The 27,085-nt window shown below is 45.0% G+C and overlaps 3 protein-coding genes across 5 annotated transcripts; 1 reads left to right on the top strand and 2 right to left on the bottom strand.

Annotated features, from left to right (window-relative positions):
• Positions 1-3,612: 3,612 nt before the first annotated feature.
• LOC110974563 (uncharacterized) lies at positions 3,613-5,370 on the bottom strand. Of its 2 annotated transcripts, none has more exons than XM_022226300.2 (3): positions 5,117-5,370; positions 4,282-4,619; positions 3,613-4,009 (listed from the first exon to the last, which is right to left on the bottom strand). In XM_022226300.2, exons 1-3 carry the CDS (start codon positions 5,243-5,245, stop codon positions 3,697-3,699), a joined length of 780 nt encoding a protein of 259 aa, XP_022081992.1. In that variant the 5' UTR covers positions 5,246-5,370; the 3' UTR covers positions 3,613-3,696. The 2 variants fall into 2 exon arrangements, with proteins under 2 accessions (XP_022081992.1, XP_087002405.1); XM_087146279.1 differs by having other exon boundaries at positions 4,282-4,699; positions 5,117-5,207.
• Positions 5,371-5,658: 288 nt separating this feature from the next.
• Positions 5,659-13,127, top strand: c11orf65 (chromosome 11 open reading frame 65). Its single transcript, XM_022226401.2, has 12 exons — positions 5,659-5,756; positions 6,024-6,084; positions 6,628-6,775; positions 7,168-7,327; positions 7,671-7,789; positions 7,977-8,256; positions 8,665-8,811; positions 9,150-9,374; positions 9,797-9,936; positions 10,470-10,640; positions 11,343-11,398; positions 11,573-13,127. Exons 2-12 carry the CDS (start codon positions 6,033-6,035, stop codon positions 11,704-11,706), a joined length of 1,632 nt encoding a protein of 543 aa, XP_022082093.2. The 5' UTR covers positions 5,659-5,756; positions 6,024-6,032; the 3' UTR covers positions 11,707-13,127.
• LOC110974390 (myophilin-like) lies at positions 12,757-26,445 on the bottom strand. Of its 2 annotated transcripts, XM_087146281.1 has the most exons (7): positions 26,214-26,445; positions 21,025-21,149; positions 19,949-20,012; positions 18,585-18,722; positions 16,575-16,789; positions 15,475-15,518; positions 14,493-14,717 (listed from the first exon to the last, which is right to left on the bottom strand). In XM_087146281.1, exons 1-5 carry the CDS (start codon positions 26,262-26,264, stop codon positions 16,604-16,606), a joined length of 564 nt encoding a protein of 187 aa, XP_087002407.1. In that variant the 5' UTR covers positions 26,265-26,445; the 3' UTR covers positions 14,493-14,717; positions 15,475-15,518; positions 16,575-16,603. The 2 variants fall into 2 exon arrangements, with proteins under 2 accessions (XP_087002406.1, XP_087002407.1); XM_087146280.1 differs by lacking the exons at positions 15,475-15,518; positions 16,575-16,789 and having other exon boundaries at positions 12,757-14,717; positions 26,214-26,442.
• Between the last annotated feature and the right edge of the window lie 640 nt (positions 26,446-27,085).

The raw sequence follows: 27,085 nt of genomic DNA, 5'->3' as shown, positions 1-27,085 counted from the left end.
CTTCAGACAATATTCAAGGAACTGTCTATACTATGGGACCTGCGCACATACCGCCCACATGCCATAAACTGTACATGTACTGTGAGCGCATGTAAACAATGGATTGAACATTATTATAACGTATGGTGATTCGTCCATGTCCTTTGTCGTACGCGGAACGTTCGTGTCAAGGTTCAGAGGTATGCACGATATAAAAAACTTAAAGAGGCAGCCCAAGCAACCAATTCAAGATAAAAATAAAACCTTTCTCTCGTTGATGAAAAAGCTTAAGATCTGTACAGTCTATATTCTTTTCCCATATTTGTAAGATTGACTTTATATTCATTGCACCTGCAGGTACAAATAACTTTCAGTTGAGCGGACGTAGGTTTTACATGTATCATACACATGTGCATGAACGTTTGTCCTCTACACAGAGAAGATAAACTGACTTATTTATTCCCACTATTTCGGTGAAATCAGACGTTCATACACACCTCAATAATATTAAAGGAACATGATTATCTTAAAGTCTTTATAAACTATCCATCCAAAGCAGAACTCTGTGTGGCCATTTGGATACTCTTGGGTGCAGCTGATAAAAGCATGGACGAAGGAATAGACTACGCATGATTTCACGTTCAAATATTGCTTGAAAAACAATGAACTTCACCTGCAATGAGTCTGACACAACCTCGATACCTCTTGAAGAGGTAACATTCCATAAAAGTCATGACATCAACATATTCCTGTAATATTTTTGGTAGTGTACTATGCAAAGGGTCGTGTTTAAAATTGCCCCCGTTGATGTTTACACAAGGTTGCATCATCGTTGATGCATCAGCACTGGCGTGGTGTCTGAAAAGCCGCTTGCTCCCGCAAAAATTTTGTCACATATTACGACAGGGCAATTATCTTTTTCGTGTTTCGACCCCGCATCATAACCCAGGAAGATGAAGATTTATTTGCGCCCATGCGATTCTGCCTAGCCCCACCGTGACTTGCACAGCCAAGCTACCGAGCTCTGGCGCCACCACTGTGCATCAGCCTCCTCCGCACACAACAGGCAATGATTTCATTTGAACACGTGACCTGTGTGATTCCGGCCCACCCAGCCGGTGAACGGTTCTGGAAATTTCTATGTGATTCATTCGACCCGTTTGCGCAAGCTTCCTGCGTTGCACCCTGTGACTCGACCATGGAGGTGGACCTATAAAAGGCCTTGCAAGGGGCATCTCCACGGGAGACAATTCGAACTTAATTTATAGCACACGGACCTGCAACGCCCGCGCCGTTAAAGCGCCACCAAAGACGGCCGAAGAACCGCGGTACACACACACACACGAGTCGCTCTCCTAGGGTCCAGTGCGGCACGGCCATTTCCATGTCACCGTGTTTCCCCCCATCAGGCTCGTAACTTTCCTGTACCATGCGGGTTCACCGTCGGCGTGGTCTGATCCGACCAGGGCACCGGCGGAAACAGCCTCGGGGGCTGCTACCCCCGATTTCGTCACCGAGGCGCGCCTCACCCCGTCGGGTTCTTCCTCCACCTCGACGGGTGGGGCAAACTTGGCCGAGATGACAGCCTCGACAACCTCTTCAGTCTTTTTTCTTCTCTCCGGCCATCGGGCGTGGAAAGCCGACCTTTCTCCACACCGCTGTCGCCTCGTGCAAGGGCGCAAGTATGGGTCGGTCGGAAGCGCCCGAGGGCCCCCACTCGGACGGAATCTGGAGCGAGGTCAGTTTCAATCCTGCTCTCTTCGATTCCGTGTTTGCGGGGGCCGGTTGATAAACCATCGAAGTGAACACCGTGCGACAAATTTTTTGGGGAAAAAGACATAACCTTCAGAGCTTGTGCGACCGCACCGAATTTTAGTGACCCCGAACCAGAAGTATAGCAATTTGTCTAAGAATTTAGTAGTCGCAACCATGTTTCGTTTTGCATGTCATAAGTCATTACCTAGACCCAATTTCCATTCTGTCGAAAATTTTACAATGTACATTCCTTTTTTTTTCAAACAAAAAACCAAAATGACACAAGGTCAAGAACATCATAAAACAAGTCGAAATGACACAACCTTCAGACAGTACAATTACATTTAACATTTTACACTGCAGGGCCCGCGCAGAAACCGTCCACATGCCGTGCACATGAGCTAGCTGCACGTGTACATGTACATGTACAGTGAGCATTTGTAACCATACAATGGATTGAATATTATTATAATGTACGGTGATTTGCCCATATTCGTTGTCGTACGCGTATTGATCGGTGTTCATAATGTGTGTTTACAACTGTGTGTCAAGGTTCAAAAGCACAATAACTTAAAGGGGCAGCCCAAGCAACAAATTCAAGATATGACCTTTCTTTAGTTAAAAAAATAAGGATTAACGTAACAATCTGTATTCTTTCCTCTTATTTTCAAGATCGGCTTTATATCGCATTAATTGCACTCGAAGGTGTGATGGCGTGCGTTTATGCATTGTGGCAGCCTCTTTAAGTAGTCTCCATAAATTCCAGTCTCCTTGAATTCAGCAACAACCAAGACTACGTAAAACGAGACAGTGCACATGACTAGACAAATTTCCAGAACGAATCCGAAACAAGCACACCTTTAGTATGCATCAGTTATGCGTGTGTAATAAATTAGAGGACGCGTGCCATGGATATTCTAGCCTTTGATCAAGGCGCCCGCGGCGAAGTGGATAGTCAAGACCACACGACGAACTGCATGCAAGCCCGAAATTAACTATGCATGCGCATGCAGTAGTCTTTCTTCGTGCGTTGGATTGGTGTGTAAACTAGTCTCCGCCAGCTCCTCGCTCTTGAGCGACTATCCACTTTGCCTCGGGCGCCTTGATCAAAGGTTATGGATATTCCGGCAACGAAATCCTTTTTATGACAAGAAGATGGTAGTTTTTAAATTCGTAGCAAATACTTTAGGTCATCGGGCGTGGAAAGCCGACCTTCTCCCCACCGCTGTCGCCCGTGCAAGGGCGCAAGTAAGGGTCGGTCGGAAGCGCCCGAGGGCCCCACTCGGACGGGGTTAGGGGGAGGTTAGTTTGAAACCTCTTTTCAATTTCGTGTTTGTGGGGGCAGCCATTTAATACATCGGGCCAGGTTCTGCATGTTTTAGTCAGGCCGTGTTCCCAAACTGTACCGTGGTGAATGACTTTGCATATACATGTACATGTACATATGAAGTACAAAACATCCCACAAATAGGTTCGAATGGTTTGATCGACTTTTTCGGCCGATGAATGGCTAATTCCGCTTCCGTCTTTCTCCCCACGCATTGTATCAATCATTGAAAAATACCTCCTCTTTCACTAAACCTAAACAGTAGAGTATTGAGACTCTCCTTTGGCCTGTAATAAAAGCCTACTAGATATGAGCAAGAATGATGACATTATACAGCCCCCCAAAAATCGAAGCTGCATCACATCGAGGTCCGAGACCCCATCTTAAAGAAATCTCCCATATCATTTGGGCGCCCTCTGCTGCTTTGATGTTGCTTGGTGTTTAGTACAGAAAATCGAGATACTCAAATAACAGTAAGCCGGAGACATTTTGACCAACTTTACACGAAGAGAGAATCCAGGCAAGACAAAAATGGACAAGATAGCACCTCATGTGTTTATCGCAAACATTTAATTACAGTTTGTAAGGAAGTTGCAGTCACTGAATTGAATATCTTTATCAGTCATGTTCGGGCTCTATGGAATGTCGTGGGATAGGTACGAATGGTGCGGCAGGCCCCACGTCGTGTCTGGGGCCGGTGGGGGGACAGGCGGCCCCGCCGTGGACAGCGACGCTCCACCCAGGCGCCAGAAGCCCAGGTTGCGTAGGCACCGCCGCAGCCGCCGCACGTCCGCTAGCACCTTCTCGTAGCGCAGCTGGGCCCGCTGGCCGTCCACCACCGAGTGGGCGCTCTCCAGCCGCAGGTCCTTCAGCACCCCGGCCATGCCCAGATTCCGGACACGCGGGTCGCCGAGGTCCACCCGTTCGTAGGCCGCATGGAGCAGGGATCTTTAGGGTAGAGAAAAATTGGGCAGACGGATGAATGATTTAGTTTGTTGCAAAGGATTTATGTTATGGCGCTCGTTCAGTGCATAACATAAATTTTGATGATTTGATAACTTGCGACAAAAATAGTTTCTTGTGTCATCCCATCCTTGCCGAACAAAAACATTGCTTTTTCTGCTTGAAGAGCTGGCTTGTATTTTTCGAATATCAAGACGCGGTACGAAATAAGATAGTAGAGTAACCTATAGATGGGTTCGGGAGGCGGTATTTCTCACTTGGTATGGCGGGCTAACTCGTGCATGCTCTTAGCAATGTCCATCATGACCTCCAGGTCGCCGACCATGTCCAGGTACATCCTGTCGGGCGAGGGCATCCTCATCTCGGTCTGGGTGATGCCAGTGGGCGTAGCTGCCGCCGGGTTCGGGGGGCTGGAAGGGGGAGGATCGGGGGAGATGCTCGGGGGAGGGGTGAGCGTGCTGGTGCTGGTCTCGTCGAAGCTGTCTTCGCTGCTGCCCCGCTGCTGGCGCCGGCCAGAGAAGTTGTGATTGGCCAGGGTACGATCGGGGAAGGACGCCGAGCGCTCTAGGGGCGGCGACTTGTCGGAATCCTCTCGCTGTGTCACGAAAATTAGCATCGTGTTCTTTAATTTGGTTATCTTAGCAAAACTCGTCACAGTTAGTCCGGTACTTTTGTCTGTTAGCTCATAAAGCAAAAAAAAATAAATAAAATAAAAATAATTAGAAAAAAACTGAAAGGGAATTGACTGGTCGAAGAAAAGCTGGACATTAGAAATGAGGCTAGAGTTAGCCCACGTTAGAGACCCGTCTTTGTCACCATTGGCGATAGTTCAAAAGGAACCCAACAGGGCTAAGATGCGAATCCACAAAATTTAAATACCTCTCCTCCATTCTTTTTAAGAAACAGAAGTTGTAAAAAGGGGAAGCAACTTTAAAAGGGCGTACCTTACCGATTTCCTAGCGATTTTACATACAGAACATTGTTATAACTCTTGGTGCAATTTGGGTCATGATGTTAAGAAGTGAAGGCTGCTGAAAACCATCCCAAATAATACGAAATTTGATGATGGAATGATGTTCGACATTTCCCTACCTCCGCCAGCGCACAGTGGATACTCTCCACTGTCAGTCCTTGGTAGACTTCTTCGAGCTCATCGGAGGGTTCTGGGGAGGAGGGACAGCTGATCACTGGGACCGATATGGAAGCGTCAAAGCTCTCCATAAAGAGAGCGTTTTAAAATCTCTTCGCTTGTTTTCCGTCCTGAAAAATCACAGAGTTGATTCGAGATCGTGAAGTTTGATCTGTAATTCCTAAACTGTGGAATAGGCAGACGCTGCGTCCATTCTACGCACGCGTCATCAACTTTGTGTGCGTTGGCAGGAGACTACACGCGCAGCCGCGGTACACGTGACTGTGTTATGTGCACCTTTTGTCAGTGATAGATCAAAATTGTGTACATAAGTTCGCTTGACCTCTCGAATATTAATACGACCCAATCTGTCGCCCTTTTGTCCTTGAAGAAACAATGACCAATTCACATAAGGGCAAAAAAGGAGCTATCTTCTAACTTGAAGCTCAAGTTTGCAAGCCCGAGTATAAAGGCCTGTCAACATTATCGGTAAATTGAGCCAACAATGACTGGCGCCCCCATGTGGCAAGATTTTGCCAACAAATTAACCTCGACACAACAAGCGTAAAAACTATTAAGTAAAAACAGCAAAGACTGCATTCTGTAAGTGTTTTGAACGCCCTTTTTTAAATTGAACGTTATGAATCTTACGATTAATCGTCTGTGACTTTATTGTTCATCAGGTGTGATTGATGAAAGTGTAGTTATCGCAAAAAGTCGTGCCAAACAGAGGTAGTTTACCCTGGATACAACTTGACAACGATTCACATTTAAACTGATACAATGGTTTGGCAGGTTGGCATATGCCATGGCATGGGGTGGGAAAATGGTTCGTTTATAATTTTGTTCCGTCTAAAATTCTGTTCGTAGGTTTGGAAAATGTTGACGAAGAGAGGAGCACATAAATTGCTGAAGAATGTGCACTTTCCAGGTAAGAAACATTCGTTTTCTTGCGTGTTAAATTCCTGCACTCAAATTATACCTCATGGTTGGTACAACGTATTAATTTTTAAATCATGTTCGTTTTCGTGAGCTGTGTAACCATGGTGCAACTTTCAGAATATATGGGCGTTGCGGACATCAGGTAGTTTTGCAAAATGCTGGCTAGCAACCACACTGCGCCGATGGAAACAGCTGCAACGAGCATACGTGTATACTCTGACCAAAGAAATGATTGTTTTCCGGATCCTCTGACTGGCTGGTGCACGCGTACTTGGCCACGGTCGCAGTTTTCATCGGCACGGTGTGGTTGCTACCCGCCATTTTGCAAGAGTCCCAGATGTCCACTCTGTCCAATTGTTCAATTTTAGCAGGGGCCATGCTAGCAGAAGCAATGAACGTGAGACACCTTTTGCATGCCCAACAGAAAGAGATTTCTTCAAGGTATCATTGAGATGTCGTCCGTGTCTTTTCACATAGCATTTTCAAATTTGAGTGTGACTTGGAATCTTTGGGACAAATTCCAAATAAACAGGTGAGGAGGATGCCCTCCGAGAGCTGAAGTTGGCTGCAGCGGGCAAACAGTCTCGGCAAGCTCTGATCCGTCTGAAGAAACCGTCGCCAGAACGGAGCTCTGCAGCCGCCATCGAACTACAACGAGTATGGAGGGGCTACTGGACAAGGTAGATTATTATGATGAATAGGCCAAGTGAAAAAATAGAAGGGTTTTTCTTCTGTTTTTGAGTCTTTTGTGTACACTTGTGTAAACTTGCATACATGCATGTAACCCCCCCCCCAAAAAAAAAGGGGGGCGGGCTTGGGAGAAGGAAGTTAGCTGAGATGAGATATCATCAAACCTTTAGTCGGGGGTGTGAGAATTCAGCTTTTTAGCCGATTTCAGCTTTTTTTGTTTCGATGTTGGCCCTGAATTCCAGCTTTTTTGTGCACCTGCTGTGTACAAACTGTGGGGACTTCTTACATTTCAGCCTTTTGCCAGCTGTTTCCAGCTTTGGTTTTAAGTGGCTACTCGCATCCCTGTTTAATTGTGATGCCTTGAATCGATGCTGCTTTACAGATGTCGGCTCTACGAAATCTTGAACCCAACGGTCAGTATCCAGGTCCATCAGACTGGCAGCCGCTTTGTCCACAGCGAGCAAGGGCTGCGAGACGTCGGGACCACACCTTCCAAATCCCCCGAGAAGTCGAGGTCAAAGGTCACGACGGTCCCATCCAAGGTGCAGTTGGCATGGCAACTGCTGTTTTGCGAAATGGCCCAATTTTACCTAAATAATGCTTGAAATACCGAAAACCAAAATTGATTAAATCTCTTTAACATGAAACTGAAAATCTGAAACCTTTTTTTAAAACAGTCATATTTTGCTCAAATGGGTTCATTGTTATGAATAACCAACATTAATAAAGGAGATTGAGAAAAATAACAGATTTGCAAGTGATAAATTTTGAAAGAATCCTATAATGTCTTTAAATGGTTTGTCTTTGTAAATTAGCAACGACTCGTACCACTTTTTCCTTTCCCATTGTTTTACCGTCCTCATCTTTCTATTTTTCCCCCTTTAGGAGTCCATCCAAAGTAAGGTGTCGACTGTTAAAACTCTCAGTGCTCGGCAGCGACTCGAGGGATACTATGAAAAGTATTACCTGCGTAAGAAGGCAAAAGGAGAGCAAGATATCATCTCGTAAGCATTTTCTACACTTCCTCGTGCTGTCGAGTCATTTGTTTTGTAAAATGTTCCTGATCACATGGAAACTGAGCTTGACCTCGAACATTAAAGAGCATAAAAATAGCGGGGCCCGGTTGATACTCGTTGGAGTCTCAGGTGCTGAAGTCACTTTAATACCTCGCCCTGCTTTTGCTCCACCCAGTTTTGAGGAGTTCTGCGCCCACTACATCCAGAACTGGTGGCACCGGATCCGACGCCAGCGGTCGGTGGTCAGCACAGGGGGGCCCGGGCCACAGCTATCAGCGGCGCCCCAAGGGGTGCGGTCGGTCACCATCTCGCTCTCCCCCGAGTCCAGCCGTGCCTCGGTGCCCCACGTGGCCGTCCGCATGCAGCCCAAGAAGAAGAAGAGGAAAGCGCGACCGTACCCCTTGGACCCCAAGGAAGCGGCCAAGATGATACAGCGAGCTTGGAGGAGGCACATTGTAAGAGTTTATCCTACCCCAGATCCCCTTAGAGTCTCTAAATCTTGAGAATCCTAATACCGACATTCGTGCTTTTTCTCAAGCACTTTGTTGCTACGTCTGTGCCTGTGCCTAAAAAGGTCAAAATTTTGGCGTGGCTGTTGAAAAACTTTTGAAACATATTCACAAAAGTTGTCGATAGGCATAATCCAAGTTTGATAAATAGCAAATATTTGTTGAAACTTCTACAATCATTGAAACGCGCTGCCCACATATTTATAAACACTGGCAAATCACTGACAGAGAAAAGGTCATTTTTTCAAGCGAAACAGTGTAAACAAAAATTCTCCAGTCAAGTTCAATGAAATGTTTGATCTGGCGCTTCAAAGGAAAGTTCTTCTTGAAAAAAAAGTTTATTTTCTCCTGCAGGACGTGCAGGTATATCGTTACTACCGGGACCTCATCAACTTCCGTTGCCGTGGCGACCCCAGCATGATGCTTCGCTGCATCAACCCCAAGGAAGCGCAGCTCCTGGATGCCGCAGCGGGGATCCACATCAAATTCAGACTCGCTGGCGTGAGTGCCTTCTATTTGCCTTGACAACGATTCACAATCTAGGCTTGGTCTTTGTTTTAGGCTCTGACAGATCTCTGACCTCGAAACCCTTTTTAGGCTCATAACGCTTGAGAGTGAATGAAATTATCTCTTGGGATTTGTATCATGCCTTCTAATTCTTCTCTTTAAAAAAAACGTGACTTTTTATCGAGCTTCAAAATTCCAGAGTGGTGGGGGGCTGGTAAATAACGGGCAAGGCTGAAGGTGGGATCGGTATTAATCAAATATTTGGAAAACGACCGTATTTTCTGACGTTGCGTCGACATCTTTCATCTTGTTTTATTCCACCTCCTCCTCAGGAGAGATTCCCACCCAATATTTACTACAAGATCTTCACCCACCGCAATGTGGTGGACATGTGCGCCAACAGCCCCAAGGATTACACGGCGGCCGCCGCCAAGCGGCGTGCGGCCCGAGACGTCCACAACCACCACCTGAAGGATGGCAGTGGGGCCAGAGAAGGCGAGAGAGAGGGCTGGTACCAAAGGATTGAGAACAACGGGTGGCGTCTGGTCTCAGACAGAGTGAGTTTGGTTTTTGTGCCATCGGTGACTCACTTAATCACTCAGCTACTCACTCGGTAACTCGGGCCAAGCTTGAGCAATGGTCAGGCCATTTTTAGGTACCAGGCAAAACGGACCATTGGACAAATGGTCCTCACTCCAGCTCGTCCTCAGATTCGTGACGTCCATCGATTGGGACATTGTATACACTCACATATGCTTACGTCCGTCCGTATCCAAATCAGTTAGCTATGGCTCAAAATAACGCCATTTCGATGGCAAGTGGCTGCATCCACCAGCCAAGCCTCCCATAAACATCACATGGTATTGCCAGCCATTGCCACAACCTATGGGACATCGGCTTAGTCTTGTTCTCAGCAACCCGTAGTTATCCATTTGTCAAAATAAATTATGGAGCTCTACAAATGCTGGTCCTATTACAGTTGCTCCTACGACCCGAGCAAGACCCCGTGACTTGGGAGAGCAGTAGCAGGAAGGTGGACTTCCCCCACACCAAGCTACAGAGGAAGCAAGACGTGGAGAGAAAGAAGAAACAGCGGAAGGTGGAATGGATGAAGAAGATGTGAGTTGAGAACTCTAACGGACGATGGACTATTAGGGAAGCCGAGCCCATCACAAGACCATCACATGTGCTCATGAGAACTTCCAAAGTCAAATCACAAGTCAGTCACAAGCTTATTATCACAAGTGCGTCGTAAGCCAGTCCCAAGACCATTGCAGTCGATCGCAAGTCAAATCACAGGCCCATTACAGGTCCATCTCAAGACAATCACAAGACCATCGCAAGGTCATCACAAACGTATCGCAAGCTCGCCACATTTCTAAGCTCAGGGAAATTTATCAGGGAACCAGTTAAAAGGCAGTATGTGTCGCATGACGTTTTTGGCTGGTAACTTGTTCTTGCTCGGCAAATATTTCCTGTGCTAATTTACAGTTCTTTTCCTGTCAGCTCAGTGAAGTATTTTACCCCCATGATATTGGAGAGGTCAAAAACTTAAACATTCTTTTCAAAGTCTGTCAGAAAATTAAATTACGTTTTGGTAAATATTAGAAAGAAAATGCCAGAAAGATAACTGAATCTTGAAACTTTTTTAGGTACCGGGAGGGTATGCTTCAGGCCAAGACCGAAGACTCGGACACCAAGTCGCTGGTCGAGGGTGCCGCAGCAGGTATGGTGGCGGCTATCGAGAGCCAGGGGTCGGAGGTCGTGGAGGAGTGGGAGGTGGACGAACTCCTGGAGTGGACCAGTGGCCTAAACTTTGATGAGTGAGTAGCCAGGTTTTATTTGCTTGGCTATCTGCCTTGAGCAGAAGCACCCCCTCATGGGTTGAACAGAGCCAGGTTTGTCAGGAGTGTTCGTTTTGCTGGTAGCGACGTGACCGTAACATGTGCATTTCATAGTCGTTTGGGAACCAGCAAAGCGCAGTTCCGACCGAAGGAGCCTGCATTGCTAGGAAAATTGCATCCTCTTCTGGTTCAGCTTGGTCCAGTAAACTTGAAATAATGCGTACTTCTGGAGAGTCTGGTAGAAGTCCTAGAGTTCGGTTTTTCAGATTTCTGTGGGAAACCTGTTTCATCCCTCGCCAAATATTAAATTGGACCCTACATAAGTCACTCCAACGGTGGTTGATACAAAGTCCAGGGTTGGTATTTTCTTGTGAGACATTCCTGCCACGCCAGCTTCGACTTGTTTACTTCAGGAAACATTCCTGTTGGGCGCGACATCTGAAAAATGTTCATCCCACTGTTAAGTGACTTCTCGTGCTTCAAATCTCAACTTTCCCCTTTCACATGTGTTCACATGAGGCTGAACATTTCCTTGTATGAAATGTGCCATCATGGAATAAAACAAAAACCACCTTTTCTTTAAGTTCCCCAAAAAATTGAGTGGTCAACGGGGCCAGAGTTTTCGGTTTGTTTTTTCCTTGTTTTGTGCAATTTTAAAATCACGTTCATTTTCATCCACAGTTATTTGACATCATGGAAGGAATTGGCCACAAGTTCGGGCTCCGAGAAATATGTTGGTAAGTTTAAATTTCTAGCATATCCACCAGTGTGTTTACTGGATTGCTAACCGTGATGAATCAATTTCTCGTTTTTTCAAAGCCTCATTGAACACCAGAGCACCAGCAGATCTCTGTTTTTGGTTACCAAGACTGCAGAAATTGCAGATTATTTTTTCTCCTCGATTGCCACAGAGGAGAGACTGAAGTTCGACACGACTGGCAAAGATCCCTACGAGTTCAGCATCACTTTTGCTGCCTTGCCCACGCCGTCCAGACTAACCTCCCTCCAGCCGCCAAAGACGTCGCCAGCCGTCTCCGTTCAGTAAAGCAGGTACGAAGACATTTTATTCACGTGCCTGGATGCAGCCTATTTGTGGAGACTACCGTTTCAGTCATGGTCACAGTCCGTCCTTTCATTTGCTTGCTGTAACTTTGAATATTGTGTATCGATTGCAACGTTGCACGGGCTGCGGCTCAAAATGACATGTGCACATGCAGAAGCCACTGGGCTAGAGGCTGCAACCACTCCCCATTAATGCGTGCACCACACCTAGCCATAGCCTGCCAATTGGGAGACTACCTTACAGTATTCCCTAACAAGTTGTTCTTCAAAGCCAAAAAAAGCTCTCATTGTCCGTGCATCAATAGGGACAATTTTTGCATTTTTTGTCATTACACATCCGTTTTACTCAGTGGATTTTATGTTAAGTTTTTTCCCTGATCATCGGTAAATATGGGTTTTAAAAATCCACTAAAATGCAAGAGAACCTATCACATCAACATTCCAACTGAGAGGGTCTCTGCAAAGAACTGTTCTGTGACTGTAAAGTTTTCCACTCATCAAACTTTGCCTGAGAATGTCTCGCTTAAAATCCGAAGACATTTTGGTTTGTAAATAATCCCTTTGGTCAATAAAAATTTGTAGTAGGACTGTATTCCTTTCATCTATCCACGGCGAAAGGTGTAAATGGGTCAACGTTCTTTCAGATTTTGGAGTGAGTTCATCGGACTCATCTCTTTTTTTTCCCAGGAGGTATTGGCATAAAAATCACAGAGTGATTCGCGGAAGACATTCCTTAAAGAAGTGATGCTCATTCTGTCTCATTTCCAAAAAAATCATACATGTGGGAAAATAGGAATTTAAATTGCTGCCAAGTAATTCTCAAGCCCTTTCCCCCCTCCCCCCAACATTCCATCCGTACAAACTTGTCCCCAGCTTTCCACCTGAAAGAGGAAACTCCATCGACACACTTTCTCCACATATTCCACCAAGCACTCCCCCAACACCCCATCCCCCCCCAAAAATGTCCCCAAATCATAATGAAACAGACCACGTGACCAGCAACAGTAATAACTCACCTCGCGACGCCTCTGCCTTATGCTTTTTTTTTTTTAAAAGAGCGAGATATTTTATTGCGAGCGAAAATGAGACACGGATCTTGAATAGCCAAGTTGCCGACTGCTACAAGCATAATCATATACAGAGGAAGGCATGCAATGAAAGGATTAGCGACTGTACATAATACCTCAACCTTAGAACACAGCGACTAATAAATATTGATTATGGCCTTTTATCTCCTTGTTATAAATTTACCTCAAGACTATAATACAAGTCGGTACCCAGACAGAAGAGGGGGGAAAAAAAAAGCAGATATCAACTTCTAATTTCCTGCAAGTCGTTAATATTGCATCAGTGCCATGGCAACGTGTAAGCGAGCAATAAATACTACCAAAAACCAAAAAATTTTTGAAAAAAACTGCGTGCTGTGTACTCCATACCGTGCTTTGAACTCACTAAGGTGCTTTTTGCCCTACTTTTATTTTTCAGACATAACCGAAAAATTCTACACGTGTAGCCTCAGAAGTCTATCAAATCAATGTTATTCTTGTTATATATATACACATATTTGTTATGTATTGCCGGTTATGTGATGGGAAGGAAACTGTAAATGCATGTTTCGTGCTAGCTTTAAGGTTAATTCATCACAGCTGAAGAAAGCGACATTGTGTCCTTACAGACATCTTCAGCTAAGACTGGAAAGCCTTAGCTTGTACTTATTGTCCGAGTGAGCGTCATTCCAAATTCCCAACTCCCCCCCATTTTTCGTTGTTTCTTTTACGCGCAATGAGGTCCCGTTTCGTCAGTAATGATGAACTTACCTCACACTTATCTAAAGCCAAAAAATGTGCTCGCCTTGCTGTCCTATGTCTCGTTCGGTATTAAAGGAAGTGATTGACTGTAAAGTACGTCCTATCATGCTAGGGTGGAACCAACTCTTTTTTTATTTCGCAAGCCAGTCAGGAGTGGCAAATGATCGGTGAGGAGGCAAGTGATTTGTCCAAAATCGAGGCAATCCACACTGCTCTACGAAGTGCATCAAAATACCTAAACTTGACTAGCAAAGCTCACAAGATACTGGCAACTGATCGACTCCTTCTCACTTCCAACTTTTGATCCTGTTTTGGCGACGAAAAAGTGGCGATCTTTACGTCGCGAAAAAAACCGAGTACGTCTGGAACATTAGCAGTGCCCGATGAAACTTTACAAGAGTCTTCAACATTAACTGTGATGTTGTTTCATCATTGTCTGCAGTGTCATTTCCTTTTTTTACATGCATCCTAAGCATAACAACATAGCTAAATTTAGGAATAAGAAAAAAACTGCTTTTTCTTTGAAAGTAAACTTCACGTTCCCCTCCTCTCCATTTTTCCCTCAGAAAAAAAATTAATAAAATTCACAGGCTCAGTACAGCAAATCTAAAAAGTGAAATCGAACGATTGCTTAAATTGATGTTACTTTTCTGTTCTAAAATTTTTGAGCCGTCGTTTTGTCTTTTACGTGATTGCATTTGAATGGAGATTAAAGGCAGGTTTCAGCAGAAAATTTGAAGGTGGGTCGTATAAGACCGGCTCATGCTCGGCACAAGATTGAACCTGAAAGTGAGCTTCATTTGACATCATAAGGTGTTCCCTGCCAAATTTGCCAAGAGATGAAATCTGTTGCGACTTGGCAGCGAGGATATTCGCTGAGACATGGCAGCTCGTTGGTCTGCGTTCCCTGTCATGCCAAACACGAACTGGCCTTTATCAAAGCATTAGATCAAGAAAGCGATACTCTACTGACGTCCCTGCTACTGAGCGAAAATTGCATCTAGTTGATGATTTGTCTGGGCGCCCCGAAGTTCTGGCCGGCCTGGGTGGCCCCCTTGTTGGAGCCCATCTGCAGCGAGTGGATGTGCTTGCCGGCGTCCAGCTGCTCCTGGGTCCACTCGCGCTTTTCCCCGCAGGCCTGCTTGGGGCCCAGGATGGGGCCACAGTAGCAGGGATCCATCTGCAACTGTAAAATCCCATCAGGAAAGAGAGAGAGAGAAAAAAAAAAACGTTTTCAGTAAAATGCAATAAGACTTGAAGTCCTGAAAATGGAAAAATAAAACTGACAGTGTGTTGAGCTCTTTGCGGCCAAAATATTTCAAACATTTTCATAAACGACAGCAATGGTACATTGCATTTGTCTGTAGATATGTTACTGATTCTTTCCATCAAAGAGGTTGGCCTCTGAAACACATTTTCGATTGTGTTTCTCTTTGTGTCGCTGATTGACAAGTCCATACTCCAATTATTTTTAATTTAATCGTTGGTAATGTTCCAATTTTACTGGAAGGTGGGGGAGTGTGTCTTTCGGAAGCTTTCCCCAACAGTTAAAATCATTAAAAACTCACTTTAAAGCTCAATAAACTGACTTCTCTAGCCATTATTAAAAAAAAAAAGAAGAGAGAATGAAAAAAAATTGCGGCAGACTGGACCGAACTATTTCGGAGAGGGAACAGACAGTAAAGATAGGGGCTGTCGTTAGAGATGAATTGTACTGTTTTAGCTTCCCCAATGTTATAAGCATCCTTCGAACATAGATGCGATTGGTTGGAAAAGGCCGTAGTCAAAGAGGTTGGACTTCAATTTCAGTTTGGTTCGTTTGTTTAGCATATGGATTGACTTCGGTGTACCATATCTGTGAGCCCTTCTCTGTTCTGTCTGTCCACCCCTTTTTTCGGTTGGGTTTCATTCGGCAGAAATCAAACGTTATATGACCAACTTACACCTAAAAATTAAAAAGCTATGAACAGCTGACGTGGGTCTTGGCCTGAAACAAAAGACACATTTACTTGTTAAAACAAGAAATTGTTTTTAAAGCACAATGAAAAAGGATTTTGAAAGGATGCTGTCGCATTTGTGTCAGTACAGCTATTTGGAGAAACCGCTTGCGGCTTTACAAATTGTCGATACGTTTCCTCCAAAGTTTAAGTTTGTTTTTCCCCTTAAGTTTATTAAGATGATATTAATATTAATGTCAGATTTTTGCTCTGCCCGACGTGTATTTTAAACACTGTATACTCAGTGTATGCCTCCGAAGGCTTGTGAAAAAACCACAAGAGTACTCGGGTGGGACTCGAACCCACGACCTCTTGCTTACTAGTGCAGACGTCTTAACCACTCGACCACCGAGCTTGCCGTTTCGGCTGGCTGGTTCGAATCAGATTCGAACAAGCTCGGTGGTCGAGTGTTTAAGACGTCTACATTAGTAAGCAGGAGGTCGTGGGTTCGAGTCCCATCCGAGTACGCTTGTGTTTTTTTTCAAAAGCCTTTGGGGGCATACACTGAGTATACAGTGTTAAAACACACGGTGGGTAGGGCAAAAATCTAACATTGATTTACATCTCCCCGGCGCAAATCCATCTTTGAAATTATATTAACATGATGCTGTATCATTTCTCAATTCAGACCTTCCCTGATCTTTTCAAAAGCTACCCAGTAGTTCTGGGCATGTTGTCTGTTTCCCTTGTGAAAGTTTCAGTCCAAATCCAATCGTGCAATTTGACTTTGCATGCTGGTAGATTGTGGGAGTAGATTGTGAAAAGTTCCAGCTGCAAACATTTGGGGGGGGGGGATTGAGTTGAGCCGATATTAAAAGGAGACTTGTAAGGCAGGCGCCAGATTACGCTCCGCACAAGATTGAATTGTGACAGTGGATTTCACATCTCAAGGTACTCCGTGCCAAATTCGTCGAAGTTGGGAAAATGTACGTTCAAATTTGTAGCCAAAATGAGGATATTTACTGACATTATGGATTGCATGTTTGCATTCATGCCAAATACAAACTGCCCTTGGGGCAAGACAGAGACAACAGTTCCGTACTAACATCTCTCTACTGTGTGACAAGTTTTTGGTTTAGTTTATGATTTGTCTGGGCGCCCCAAAGTTCTGGCCGGCCTGAGTGGCCCCCTTGTTGGAGCCCATCTGCAGCGAGTGGATGTGCTTGCCGGCGTCCAGCTGCTCCTGGGAGAAGTGCCTCTTGTTCTCTGCGGCCTGCTTGGGGCCCAGGATGGGTCCGCAGTAGCAGGGATCCATCTGCAACTGTAAAACCCCACCAGGAGAGAGAGAGAAAAAAAACTGATTGGTTTCAGCGTCGAATGTGAAGCATTATTTTTGTTGGCGATTTGGCTGTGTGGAGGTGTTGAGGAGTGCTGGTTAGTCGACATCCGCCCCTGACGGACTCAGGGAAGACGATCGAGAAAAAGAGTTCAGATGGTGTTGACAGAGATGCTTAGCTAATGAGAAGCAGTGCGGAGGGAGGACACTGTACCAAACAGGTATCACCAGAGCTGTTGTGGATTGCATCCCTTTATCTCTTCTTCAACCTCTTTCCCCTTTAAGGCATCAGTCCAGTTTTGGTGGGATTGAGTTCGTTAGGATGAAGGCAGATATATAATTTGAAATCCGATGAATGTGCCCAAACTTTTAAACAAAATGGTCAGTGAAGCTGCAGGGCGAGCTTTTCCTCAAAACGTCTTTTCATGCTTTGGACGCGCAGTGCCTCTTGTGTGGATATGTGGAGTGCCCCCCCCCCCGTCACACACAAAAACTCTGGTGAACCCCCCCCCCTGGTGAATGAGCCACTGATAGGGTGAAGCAGCTATGTTACAAGTCACAGCGGACGTTGAGAACAGTCTGAGGGAAGATGGATAGAAAGAATGAGTGGAGGTTAGAGGAGAAGAAAGACATGTTGACAGATAGATGATGGAAGACGAACACACAGATGGAAGATTGAAGCAACACGACTGGAAAGGAGAAAAGGCAAGTAGAGAGAACAGCAGGAAGATGTAAGATGGGGGAGTGTGGTCAGTAACTGTCACTGAAGACCTGAAATGATATATGTGAGGACCTCGCATGTACGAGGACTCCTTCGAACCTCTGGGGACAGTGTCCTCGCACATGAGGTCCTCGGAGCTTCTGAGGACTAGCCTTGGTTATTGCCAACCAGCGATATAATGAAAATCAGAATATGCTTATTAAATTGCGCATGGAGCTCTGTCTTAAAGCTCTTTACGCTCATTTTGGCTAGCAACATTTTCAGCGGTTAGTCTTCAACGTGCACCTTATCATTTGCCGTTTATGACTTTTTTGCACGTGACATTGTCTTGAAAGATTAAAACAGTCCATGCAGTGTTAGAACCATGGCGGTTAATACGTGTAATGTGTAAGCATGCCGACGGCTCCAAAAGTACATAGATTGCTAGAGGGAAATAGGGACAGGAAAACTTGATGTGGTAGTGTCACGTGAATAGAATCAAACTGGGAAATTTGTGACTCGAAGATTGGGGCACGGCTACATTTTTTTCAGCGGATGACGTGCCAAAACAAAGTCGTATCAAAAGGAACACTCTAAATGCAGGGGACAAGGTTGCTCATGGCGCGTAAGCAGCCGTCAGTAACTGCCATATTAGGAAGTCGGGAGAGAACTCTCGTGCGAATCGTGCGTCTATAGATCCGGGTCAAGGTCTTCACAGTTTACAAAATTGGCCCCTAATGTGGGCACATACCGGCTGTGGAGAGCCGTAGCTTTGGAAGAAGGCCGTGTCCGACATTGGCTTCCAGAGCTACTGTCTGCGCGTCTCCACGCAATTCCAATGGAGCGAAGACCCAGACCTAGCTCTAGACAAGAGATTCGGATGCAGCCTCATTTCAGGTTGATAATTGGATGCACTGCACACAGGGACTACCGAGAGAGGCTATGCGTGGATGCAGAGTTTATGAAACGGTCAGACTTTTGGAAGGGTTGGACAGAAGCGTGCATGGAGAGGCTGAGTGCAAAAGTGAGATGAGACATGAAAGCGTGAGATCGACCGAGAGGGGGCGTACGTGTACTTACTTTGCGGCCGATGGCGTAGATGCACTGTGTGAACTGTGGAAGATTCTTGCCCTCAAACAGGTCGTTCACTTGGAAGAGTTCCTGCTCTTTGAGACCGAACCGTTTGCATCCCTCGATGAAAGACTCCACGTTTGCTCTCTGTGGGATGAAGGAGTTTCAGAGACAATTCGTAGTGGTGGTTGTGGTGATAGTGGTGGCTTGTGTGTGGTGGAGAGGGTGTCGGTTGTGGGCGGAAGGAAGTGACAGTGGGTGGAGAGGGAATGGTGAGACGAGGGGTGGTGAGCAGGATGTTTACAAAGGACGAAGGGTGACCGGTGGTAGACTGGTCCCCGTCCCTGTTATATAGAGTAGCTAGCAGGCGTCGCGTACGTCTGCAGGGTTTGTGGTTGGTCGGTTGAACTCGCATTTTTAAAATTTTTTATAGAGATGGTGTTTACTTAATACAACCTTTCGTGCGCGTGACAGCTGAACACGTGACTCCCTGGAAAACATCGGAAAAGTTTTTTCCTCTGTAATTACGGAAGTGGTTACCCCTAAAATGCAGGTAAATATGTCTGAAAGTTGTGTTGTATGCGGAAATGACTCAAAAGAAATAACGGCAATCCATTCTAGAAAGACTTCGAAAGTTTGTGACGTAGCAGTGTAACATTGTGGGAATAGGCTAATTTCCTCAGGATTCCCCCGGAATCATTACCTCTATAGAAACGTCTGTGAGACGTCTGGAGATAACGTACGGGGAGGGGACCAGTCTAGGCCGGTGTCAGTCGCCTGCAGGGTGGTGTTGTGGTGGTTATAGCAACGCAGTTGCGGTTTAAGGGTTACCAGGGGATGTGGTAATACAGTGACGGGCGATTCACGAAATTGTGCCTCCTAGAGTTTGCAACGCGTTGACCAATCAAAGTGCGCAAAATCTGTCGACCCAAGGTGCGTTTAGAAAGGATAGACAGATTTTGCGTTTTATGGTTGGTCAACGCGTTGCAAACTCTTGGAGGCGCACTCTCGTGGAACCCGTCTCAACCATCTCTACATTACTTATCATCCGCAAGAAAAGGATACTCGACAAGATGTATGTAATGGGTAATAACGACAGCAATCCTGCAGTGAATTTGGTGGTGATATGAAACAATGCCGAATGTTACTTCGACACTTTCTTAATCCCAAAAGTTTCGGGGTAGGCTGCGCACCGAAAAAAAAACTGACCTTTTCGGACAGCTGGAGATTGTACATTCACCAATCCAACTCAAGTGGAAACGTTGTTTCAGGTATTGTCAAGAAAAAGGGGGCGCAAAACATGCCTGTATGGTTTGGCCCGGATACCCATATCTTCACTTTTCCCCAAAAGCAACGAAGAGTTTCAGACTTACCATTTTGAAAGGGGCATTTCCCTGGTCGCACTTCACTTTGTTGTCGATGATACCATTTATTAATCTGTAAAACAAGGAGGATCGTTGAAAAGTAGTCCGTGTGAAGATGCCGATGGATGAGTGGGCTTTGTAAACATTCTTGTGAAATTAGAATCCTTGTTGGGTATTCCTGGATCAAACTTATCTTTTCCTAAGCACTTAGTTCTAAAAGTCAGAAAATCTTTGGCGGTGCTTTCAACCTGCTTTAAGGTACGCGTATAAGAAATCGACATTTTGTGATGTCTTGAATTTTGACAGTGCACCTGTTTCTCAAATTTGTTATCAAGCTTAGCCTCCCTTTATTACCATTTGATCGGCTTTTTTTGGGGGGGGGTGAGCAGTGGCCGTGATCTTGTTTTGAGACAGATCCAGAATTTATTGATGACTCTGCGGTGACGTCATCATGGACACATGCCACGTCATACGTTACTTGGGGCTGTATGGGAAGAGATGTAAACTTGACCCTAAAAGAGCCGGTGGGCAGCCCTTAACATTTTTCCCGATATCGCCGCAGTGCATTTTTTCCAGGAGCTGAGCCTTTAGCAATTTTTAGAGTAACTCTTTGCGGTCATTTTGATACCATATTGGTGAAAATTGGACATACCGTTCTTGCGCAATGCGCAGTTTTCTGAGACAGATCAACCAAAAATATATACTTTTTCTACTGCGGTGCTCAGTGCACGCGGGCTGGCACGCATGTAGCCATGAACTTCAAATGACTGTATCAACAAAACTGTAAATCTCATTGAGTTCAAACTTCACGTGTGTATTGATCATGAGTGCTTTTACATGCACATCAAGTCTTAAAAAATTCGAGTACTGGGGAGCGGAATCCACCCCAGCCGGCTGTGAGATGGGCCAAAATAGCTCGGCTCTTTTAACCTGCATGGAAATCCGGAGCCCCCGCATCTCTGAGTTATGGAAATCCAGAGAAATGCACTTGAAACTTCTCTCTCGAAGAGGGCTTCGACAGTTTCTTTGTTTCGAGTACCATGTCTGTTTTTCCCCAGGGACCAAGAAATTGAAATTTCTCTTACTCGCAGAGAATCTTCCCGTCCTTCAGGCATTCAATGTTGTCTACGTCAATGTCATTTGACCCGGTCCTCTCCTGGATGAATATCATCATGTCATGTTCCTGTTGGGCATCTCTCTTACCCTCGATCTGAAAAAGAGAATGTTTAAATTTTTTATTCCTTTGGCAAATGGGAATTATTCGAATTGGACCCTCGAAGAATGTTTCAAGTAGACGTTTTATCCCTTGGAAGACAAAAGCTCCAAGTCATGTAAATATTCCAAGAATGCCGAATTTCTCGAAATGCTCAAAGACTTTTCCAAGAGCTTTTTATTTTTAGACGTCAGAAGTGGAAATCAAGAGATCTTCTGTTTTATTCCAAGCAGTGCACGCAGTAGAATCCTGGACTTGACTTTTTAATTTGTGGCAACGTGTGATTTGAAATCCGAACATTTTATTTAAAAAAAATAGGAGCCACTTTTTAAAAACTTTGTTCATGCATACCGTTCCCATCGTTGGCTACTGTATCAAGATTGACCATGAACAGAATTGTCGCGGTCAATGACGAGAACAGTTAAATCACAGTGAGAGAAATCGTCAACAATCGTATGATGACATGTGACCCTAGAGAAAACACCAACACTTTCTCCGATCCATCTTATCCAAATTCATTACTATTATGTCACAGAAGACAGAGTCTTTCAATTTAAGGCCACGCCGTTGGTTGTGGAAGGTAGCCAGGCAGAAACCACCACGCGCCCCCAATTTTATCTCGGACCAGCACCCGATCAGTCGCGGCTGGGCGGTCGCCAAAAGCCCGCACAGCGCTGGATTGTTTGCCTATATATGGCGCGGCGGCTGGGTCCGTCCCTGACAGTAGCGCACTGTCTGGGGCCCAGGCTAGGCGACGCTCAACATGCCTTGCATAGCATCTTCAGGTATCGGTGTCGATACTGGTGGAGACCGGGAACGAACTCGGACGTACGTCTTGAAAGATGTTCCTGGCTTGGTATGCGGTTATTGGCGTTTAAAAAAAAGAGACATAATTGGTAATTGGTTGTCAATAATTCTCACTCCATGCCTGATTTAGACAATTTTAACTCGAATGTGGCGGTGCCACGGGGAAACAACTTATTTTTGCAGGGAGAAGCATCAAATTGGCAAATTTTAATTCCTACAGGGCATTTAAAAGATCTTTCGACTCGATTTGGCTTCAAATGGCTGTCAACTTCACGAAGGTGAAACTTGTTTTTGCTAGGTTAAAGCACGTGATAATTTTCATCATTGGGAATGATTAGCAGACTTCGATTAAGCTCTTGTAAAATCTATATCGATTTATGACTCGAGCAACTTAAAAGATATTTCATGATTTTCTGTCCATTCGTTTAAATCGATATAAACTGGATTCATTGAATATAAATAATGAGTCGCTAAGAGTGTGGCTGCGTTCTTAAGTTACGGATGAGGCTTAACATGGGCACACTGTGGCCATTGGTTAGCGACTACGGCTACGTATATAGATGCATATGTAACTCCCAGTCGAAGCCAGTTGATTCGAGAAAAGCCCTTCTCTTTGAGCCAGTGGCACAACGAGGGAAAAAATATGCAGAGATGACAACTGGGTGGGATCCATTTTAATTGGCCTGAGATTGATGGCCTGTTTGTTTGACAAGGTACGTTTTGCGGTATGCGATGCCGTTTTCTGGCTGGCCCAGCCAGCTCTGTCTCTCTCTCTCTCTCTCTTTCTGGCCGGCTGTAATCACGCGCGCCCGGCCCACTCACTTGGAACAGAATTATCAAGATGACTGCGATTTGAGTTGAATCTTTGCCCAGCTGGTGTGCGACCTGGTTTTCCGGTTCATGCTGATATTTGTGTTTTCTCCTGTTCTACGAAAAACGGTTCCCTAGCTTGGTCACCAGTGTCAAATTGGCAGAAGCCAATACAAGTAAGTGAAATTGTTACGACGAAGTTATTGCGCTGTTTTTTTTCGACGGCGCCAGTGTAGCAGTTGAACTCTGTGAGTGGCTTCTTCGTCTTCTTCTAAAAATGGCATTTAAACTACACCAGGCTGAGTCAGAGTTGCCCCCCATTCCAGAGATTCCTCCAACCGACAGCTGAAGAGGTGTCGAGCAGCGGGGAATCTTGACCGCGATGTTTGCTTGCAAGTCGCAGTTCGAGCTGCGGCTGAACTGCCACGTCGTAGAATGTAACTCTTCGACCCCAAGAAGAAGAGGAGGGAAGAGGCGTGTGACAAACGGCACGCGTTGGGATCGTCCGTCCTGCGACGCCAATAATACCAGTCGCGCCTGAAATCCCAGCACCCATTGACCTTAATTTAAGGGGGGCAGGCGGCTTAATGTCATAAGTTGAAATTTTTACAAAAACTTTTGTTTTCAATAACAAAAAAGATTTAATAAGTTTGGTTCTGTAGAAAGCCTGCACGCAAAACAACTGATTGGTGGCAGCAAACAGGTTCAGTGGACCTGCGCACAACTTCACAGTATCTGACCAGTGCAAAGTAATGATTACAAATCATGTTTAGTGTTGATTAGGCCTACTTCCTGTGTCCTTTTCGTGACTGTTTCCAGGAAGGAACTGACACAATCTGAGAAAGGGACACACTTGATGCAATAAAGACGACCTCGTGGCGTCACTATTAGGGTTGTTTTTTGCTGCTCTGTAAGTAGTCTGAATGACGTCATAGTAGGCCAGCAAACCCGGATGTAGACAAAACAAAAGTCGCAGGAATCGGCTAAGACCACATTCCTTTTGACTTGAAGGTATTTCAGGGTATTAGAGCCGGAATTCCATACCACGCCCTGCCGACGCATATGTTCACTCCCCTGCCCTTGTGCACCACTTTGTTTAGAGCTAGCGCATGCGTAGTCGATCAATTTACTGTGGATGTAGGCAGGCGACGTCGAACATCGTTCCGGCATTTCTTTTCGCGGATGAAGATCATAATTATTTTTCAACAAAACACAAACAAGTAACGTTCACGAAGATAACCTGATAACTAAAACTGGATTAGACAACATTAAACCACCGCATTATATGAACTCAGCTGCACAAAATTTGAAACAAGTGATTTTTACACAAAAAATAAACACAATCAGATAGGAAAGAAAATAAATCTATGGTCTTTTCCATTTTAAAACAACTTCTCCAGTTTATCCAAACAAACAAACTAAAGTGCCGTGTGTATTAGGGTGTAATAAAAACACGGGCAGTATTTGCGAATTTATTATCTTGCACGAGAATCATTTTTCCGTACTAGTTACGTGCGTGGATGGAGTACATGACCATGTGTACACGAACTTGCACATGCGCACACGTAAACCATGGCCGACCAGTCGACAGGGAGCCAAACTGATTGAAATTGATGAAACTAACAAAGGACAATTCGCTTTAGCTTAAACATAACATGGTAACCTTTTTCAAACACCCTGTCAGTAATCAGGATATGCAGCATGTGTGGACCAACTGGAGAACAATTCAAATTTTCAAGTTTAAAATACCCTTTTTTTTGCGTTCAGAAATGTAACGTACACCATGGAGGAAGGAGCCTCCATGCGTACACGGACATCTTTCACCCCATTTTCTCCCAAATGTCATTTTGGATTAACAAGAAACACATCCCAAAATGAAATCTGAAGCCTGATTATATTTCTCTGGTATAAATTCAGCAAACGTTTAACACTGTGCGGAAGATCTCCGCAGATAGATTTGGGCGTTGTCATTTGCTGGCTGGCGTCGCCATTAACGAGCAACAGAAAGTGACCTCGACTTTGCCGAATTTTAGCGCATGCGCACAAACCTCAGTGGAAGGGTGAACATACGTGCCGAGCTAGCTCTGAAGAAGGGAACCCGACGGTGGAAATTCCCGAAATTATCCACATGATTGAGCACCAAACGGGCCGGTAGCTCATCAGGCGATCAAATGCCACTTTCGACGGACCGCACCGGGGGAACTGGACGCCGATACCTACGACTATGAGGTAAATCAGGATTGGATTGATAACTCTGGCCTGTAATGTTTCTTTGTAATTGTTAAGGCCAATGGTCATTTTGTGAGGGAACTTAGCGCAAGATGTCATTGGGTTTGATGCTACGGACAATATTTCGACGAACCAAAAAACCCTCCGGCATCGTGCTCACAAAACGTAATAATTGTATCCAACTATGATTGCAACCGATATTCAAATAAAACCATTGCTTGTTCATAACGGGGTTGAAGTCATCCATTCATCATGTAGGCTGCGGTGTCAGCCCGCAGTCCTACACAAAAAGAATCACAGACACCACATAATGTGCGAAGATACGCATGGTTCGTGTTGGTCCGAGCCTAGACCACAGGGGTTGTGGCGCCCATGCCACAATCCGGACAATTACAAGCAAGCTCCCACAACAAATATGGGAACGTTCACGCACCAAAGAATGCCAGGAATCTACAGCTGTTGCGAGGACGGAGTGTCGGGGCCGATTCAGCCCGAACGCTAATTTGACGTGGGGCGGTGGGGGGGTGGTACAAAACAACTCTAAATGTGAACATCTACTAAAGTTAATAAAATTTACCCACAACTCAAATTAAACGATTTTAGTTTCCGGTATATAGTAAATATTTTCAATTAGTATCGAATGACCCCGTCCTTGTTTCGTCAGAGCGAATTTAACCCAAATAGTCAATGATATTGGAAACGAATTTCCAGCATTAGGGGAGTTGGCTTGCTCGATGAGATCTATTTTTTGTCGTAAAATATAACAGTTTTAAAATTTGGTTTCAATATTCGCCATCTTATTTGAAATCTACCCTTTTACGGATATTTACGGGCACAGAAACTGTGTACAGATTAAGTCGAATGCGAAATACTCGTATTGATACTGATATGCCGACAAGTCGACACAATTCGAAAGAAAATGATATAAACTGTTGAACAAAGAATCCCAAAATTTTCAGTAGAGTCCACTTTCGAACAGTGTTCATGTAAATTTTCTAAAAGTCACTTCAGTGCAAAACTCGTGCTGAATAATTATTCTTTCAAGGGTAAACTTCTTTAACTGAAGGATTCCGGCGATTAATTTAATGACAACTCCTTTCAACGTTTACATATGTATAAATGTTGTTATTGTTTGATAGCCGCTGGATGATTGATCAACAAAGTTATCTCTTTCAAACAAGAATCACACGAAATGAAAACAAACTTCGCACCAACCTTCTTTTTCCTTGCCAACATGTCTCCGTACGCTGGGCCTACGTTTGCCATTTTGAGGGAAGTTTTGGCTTCTCAAAGAATTCCAAAAGTAAATGTTGCAAAACAGCTTCAACACCAGTAATTTTCCGGTGAAGCTCCCGAGCGCTCGTATCGACGGCGAATGAAGGAGTGGGGAACGACGATCGGTACTTGTCCGCAGCGAGAAACTTTTCCGATTCCAAAGAGCAGACGCACCGCACGGACATGTAAAACCATTTAAAGCTTTTTCGAGGGCCGCCGCTGATTGGCTGGCCTGCCTGGGCCGCATATTTGTCTAATTGATCGATCTGGCCTCGCAATTGGCCTAGGCGCACGAGGTGGGCGGGGCTGTTCCTAATATGGTGTAAGGTATGCGTGAGTGGCGGGTGAAGGTAATTTTACCGCGTTGATGTCAGCAGAGCAGCCTGACAAGCATTCTGCCTCGGCGGTATGTCGCAGGGGCAAAGCAGCCGAGGATTTCCACTTAAGGACATGGTCTGTCCGTGCTTTAAAACGCGAGTCTGATGCATTGGGCACGAGAAAAAAGATAATCTGACGATTACAGCCAAGTCTAGAATCTTCTTCGCGAGAAACTTGTGTCGTTGTCAGTTTCTGTTGATTGTATAAACTGGCTGTGAACTTGAAGTAGACATGCACACGGCGTGGGCTGGATGTAAGCAGCCCTATATGCGGAAATGTCACTGGTGGTTATTGGACTTTGTAAAATTATCTTCGGAGTTAGGCCTACCAACACTAGCAAGTTGTCTTCGTGTAAACATTTCACCAATTTCCCATTAAACACAACACAGTCAATATCTCACGCACATCAGTTTGCATTTGCATGGAACAGATTT

This window comes from Acanthaster planci, linkage group LG15 (assembly GCF_054643075.1).
Source record: "Acanthaster planci isolate LZ-2023a linkage group LG15, COTS_SCS, whole genome shotgun sequence".
Lineage (NCBI taxonomy): Eukaryota > Metazoa > Echinodermata > Asteroidea > Valvatida > Acanthasteridae > Acanthaster > Acanthaster planci.
The sequence above is the reverse complement of the archived record's forward strand: the minus strand, read 5'-3'. Positions and strand labels throughout refer to the sequence as shown.

What these genes read in the sequence shown, in the direction of transcription:
- LOC110974390 (XM_087146281.1), bottom strand. Translation starts at nt 26,264, where the DNA reads ATGGCAAACGTAGGCCCAGCGTACGGAGACATGTTGGCAAGGAAAAAG. An exon ending in TGTTGGCAAGGAAAAAGAAG is followed by an intron (nt 21,150 to 26,213) that starts GTTGGTGCGAAG and finishes TCTCTTTTTCAG; the next exon opens with ATCGAGGGTAAGAGAGATGC. An exon ending in TCTACGCCATCGGCCGCAAA is followed by an intron (nt 16,790 to 18,584) that starts GTAAGTACACGT and finishes GGGGTTTTACAG; the next exon opens with TTGCAGATGGATCCCTGCTA.
- LOC110974563 (XM_022226300.2), bottom strand. Translation starts at nt 5,245, where the DNA reads ATGGAGAGCTTTGACGCTTCCATATCGGTCCCAGTGATCAGCTGTCCC. An exon ending in TCCACTGTGCGCTGGCGGAG is followed by an intron (nt 4,620 to 5,116) that starts GTAGGGAAATGT and finishes TTCGTGACACAG; the next exon opens with CGAGAGGATTCCGACAAGTC. An exon ending in GAGTTAGCCCGCCATACCAA is followed by an intron (nt 4,010 to 4,281) that starts GTGAGAAATACC and finishes TCTACCCTAAAG; the next exon opens with ATCCCTGCTCCATGCGGCCT.
- c11orf65 (XM_022226401.2), top strand. Translation starts at nt 6,033, where the DNA reads ATGTTGACGAAGAGAGGAGCACATAAATTGCTGAAGAATGTGCACTTT. An exon ending in TCACGACGGTCCCATCCAAG is followed by an intron (nt 7,328 to 7,670) that starts GTGCAGTTGGCA and finishes TTCCCCCTTTAG; the next exon opens with GAGTCCATCCAAAGTAAGGT. An exon ending in AGTGGCCTAAACTTTGATGA is followed by an intron (nt 10,641 to 11,342) that starts GTGAGTAGCCAG and finishes TTTCATCCACAG; the next exon opens with TTATTTGACATCATGGAAGG.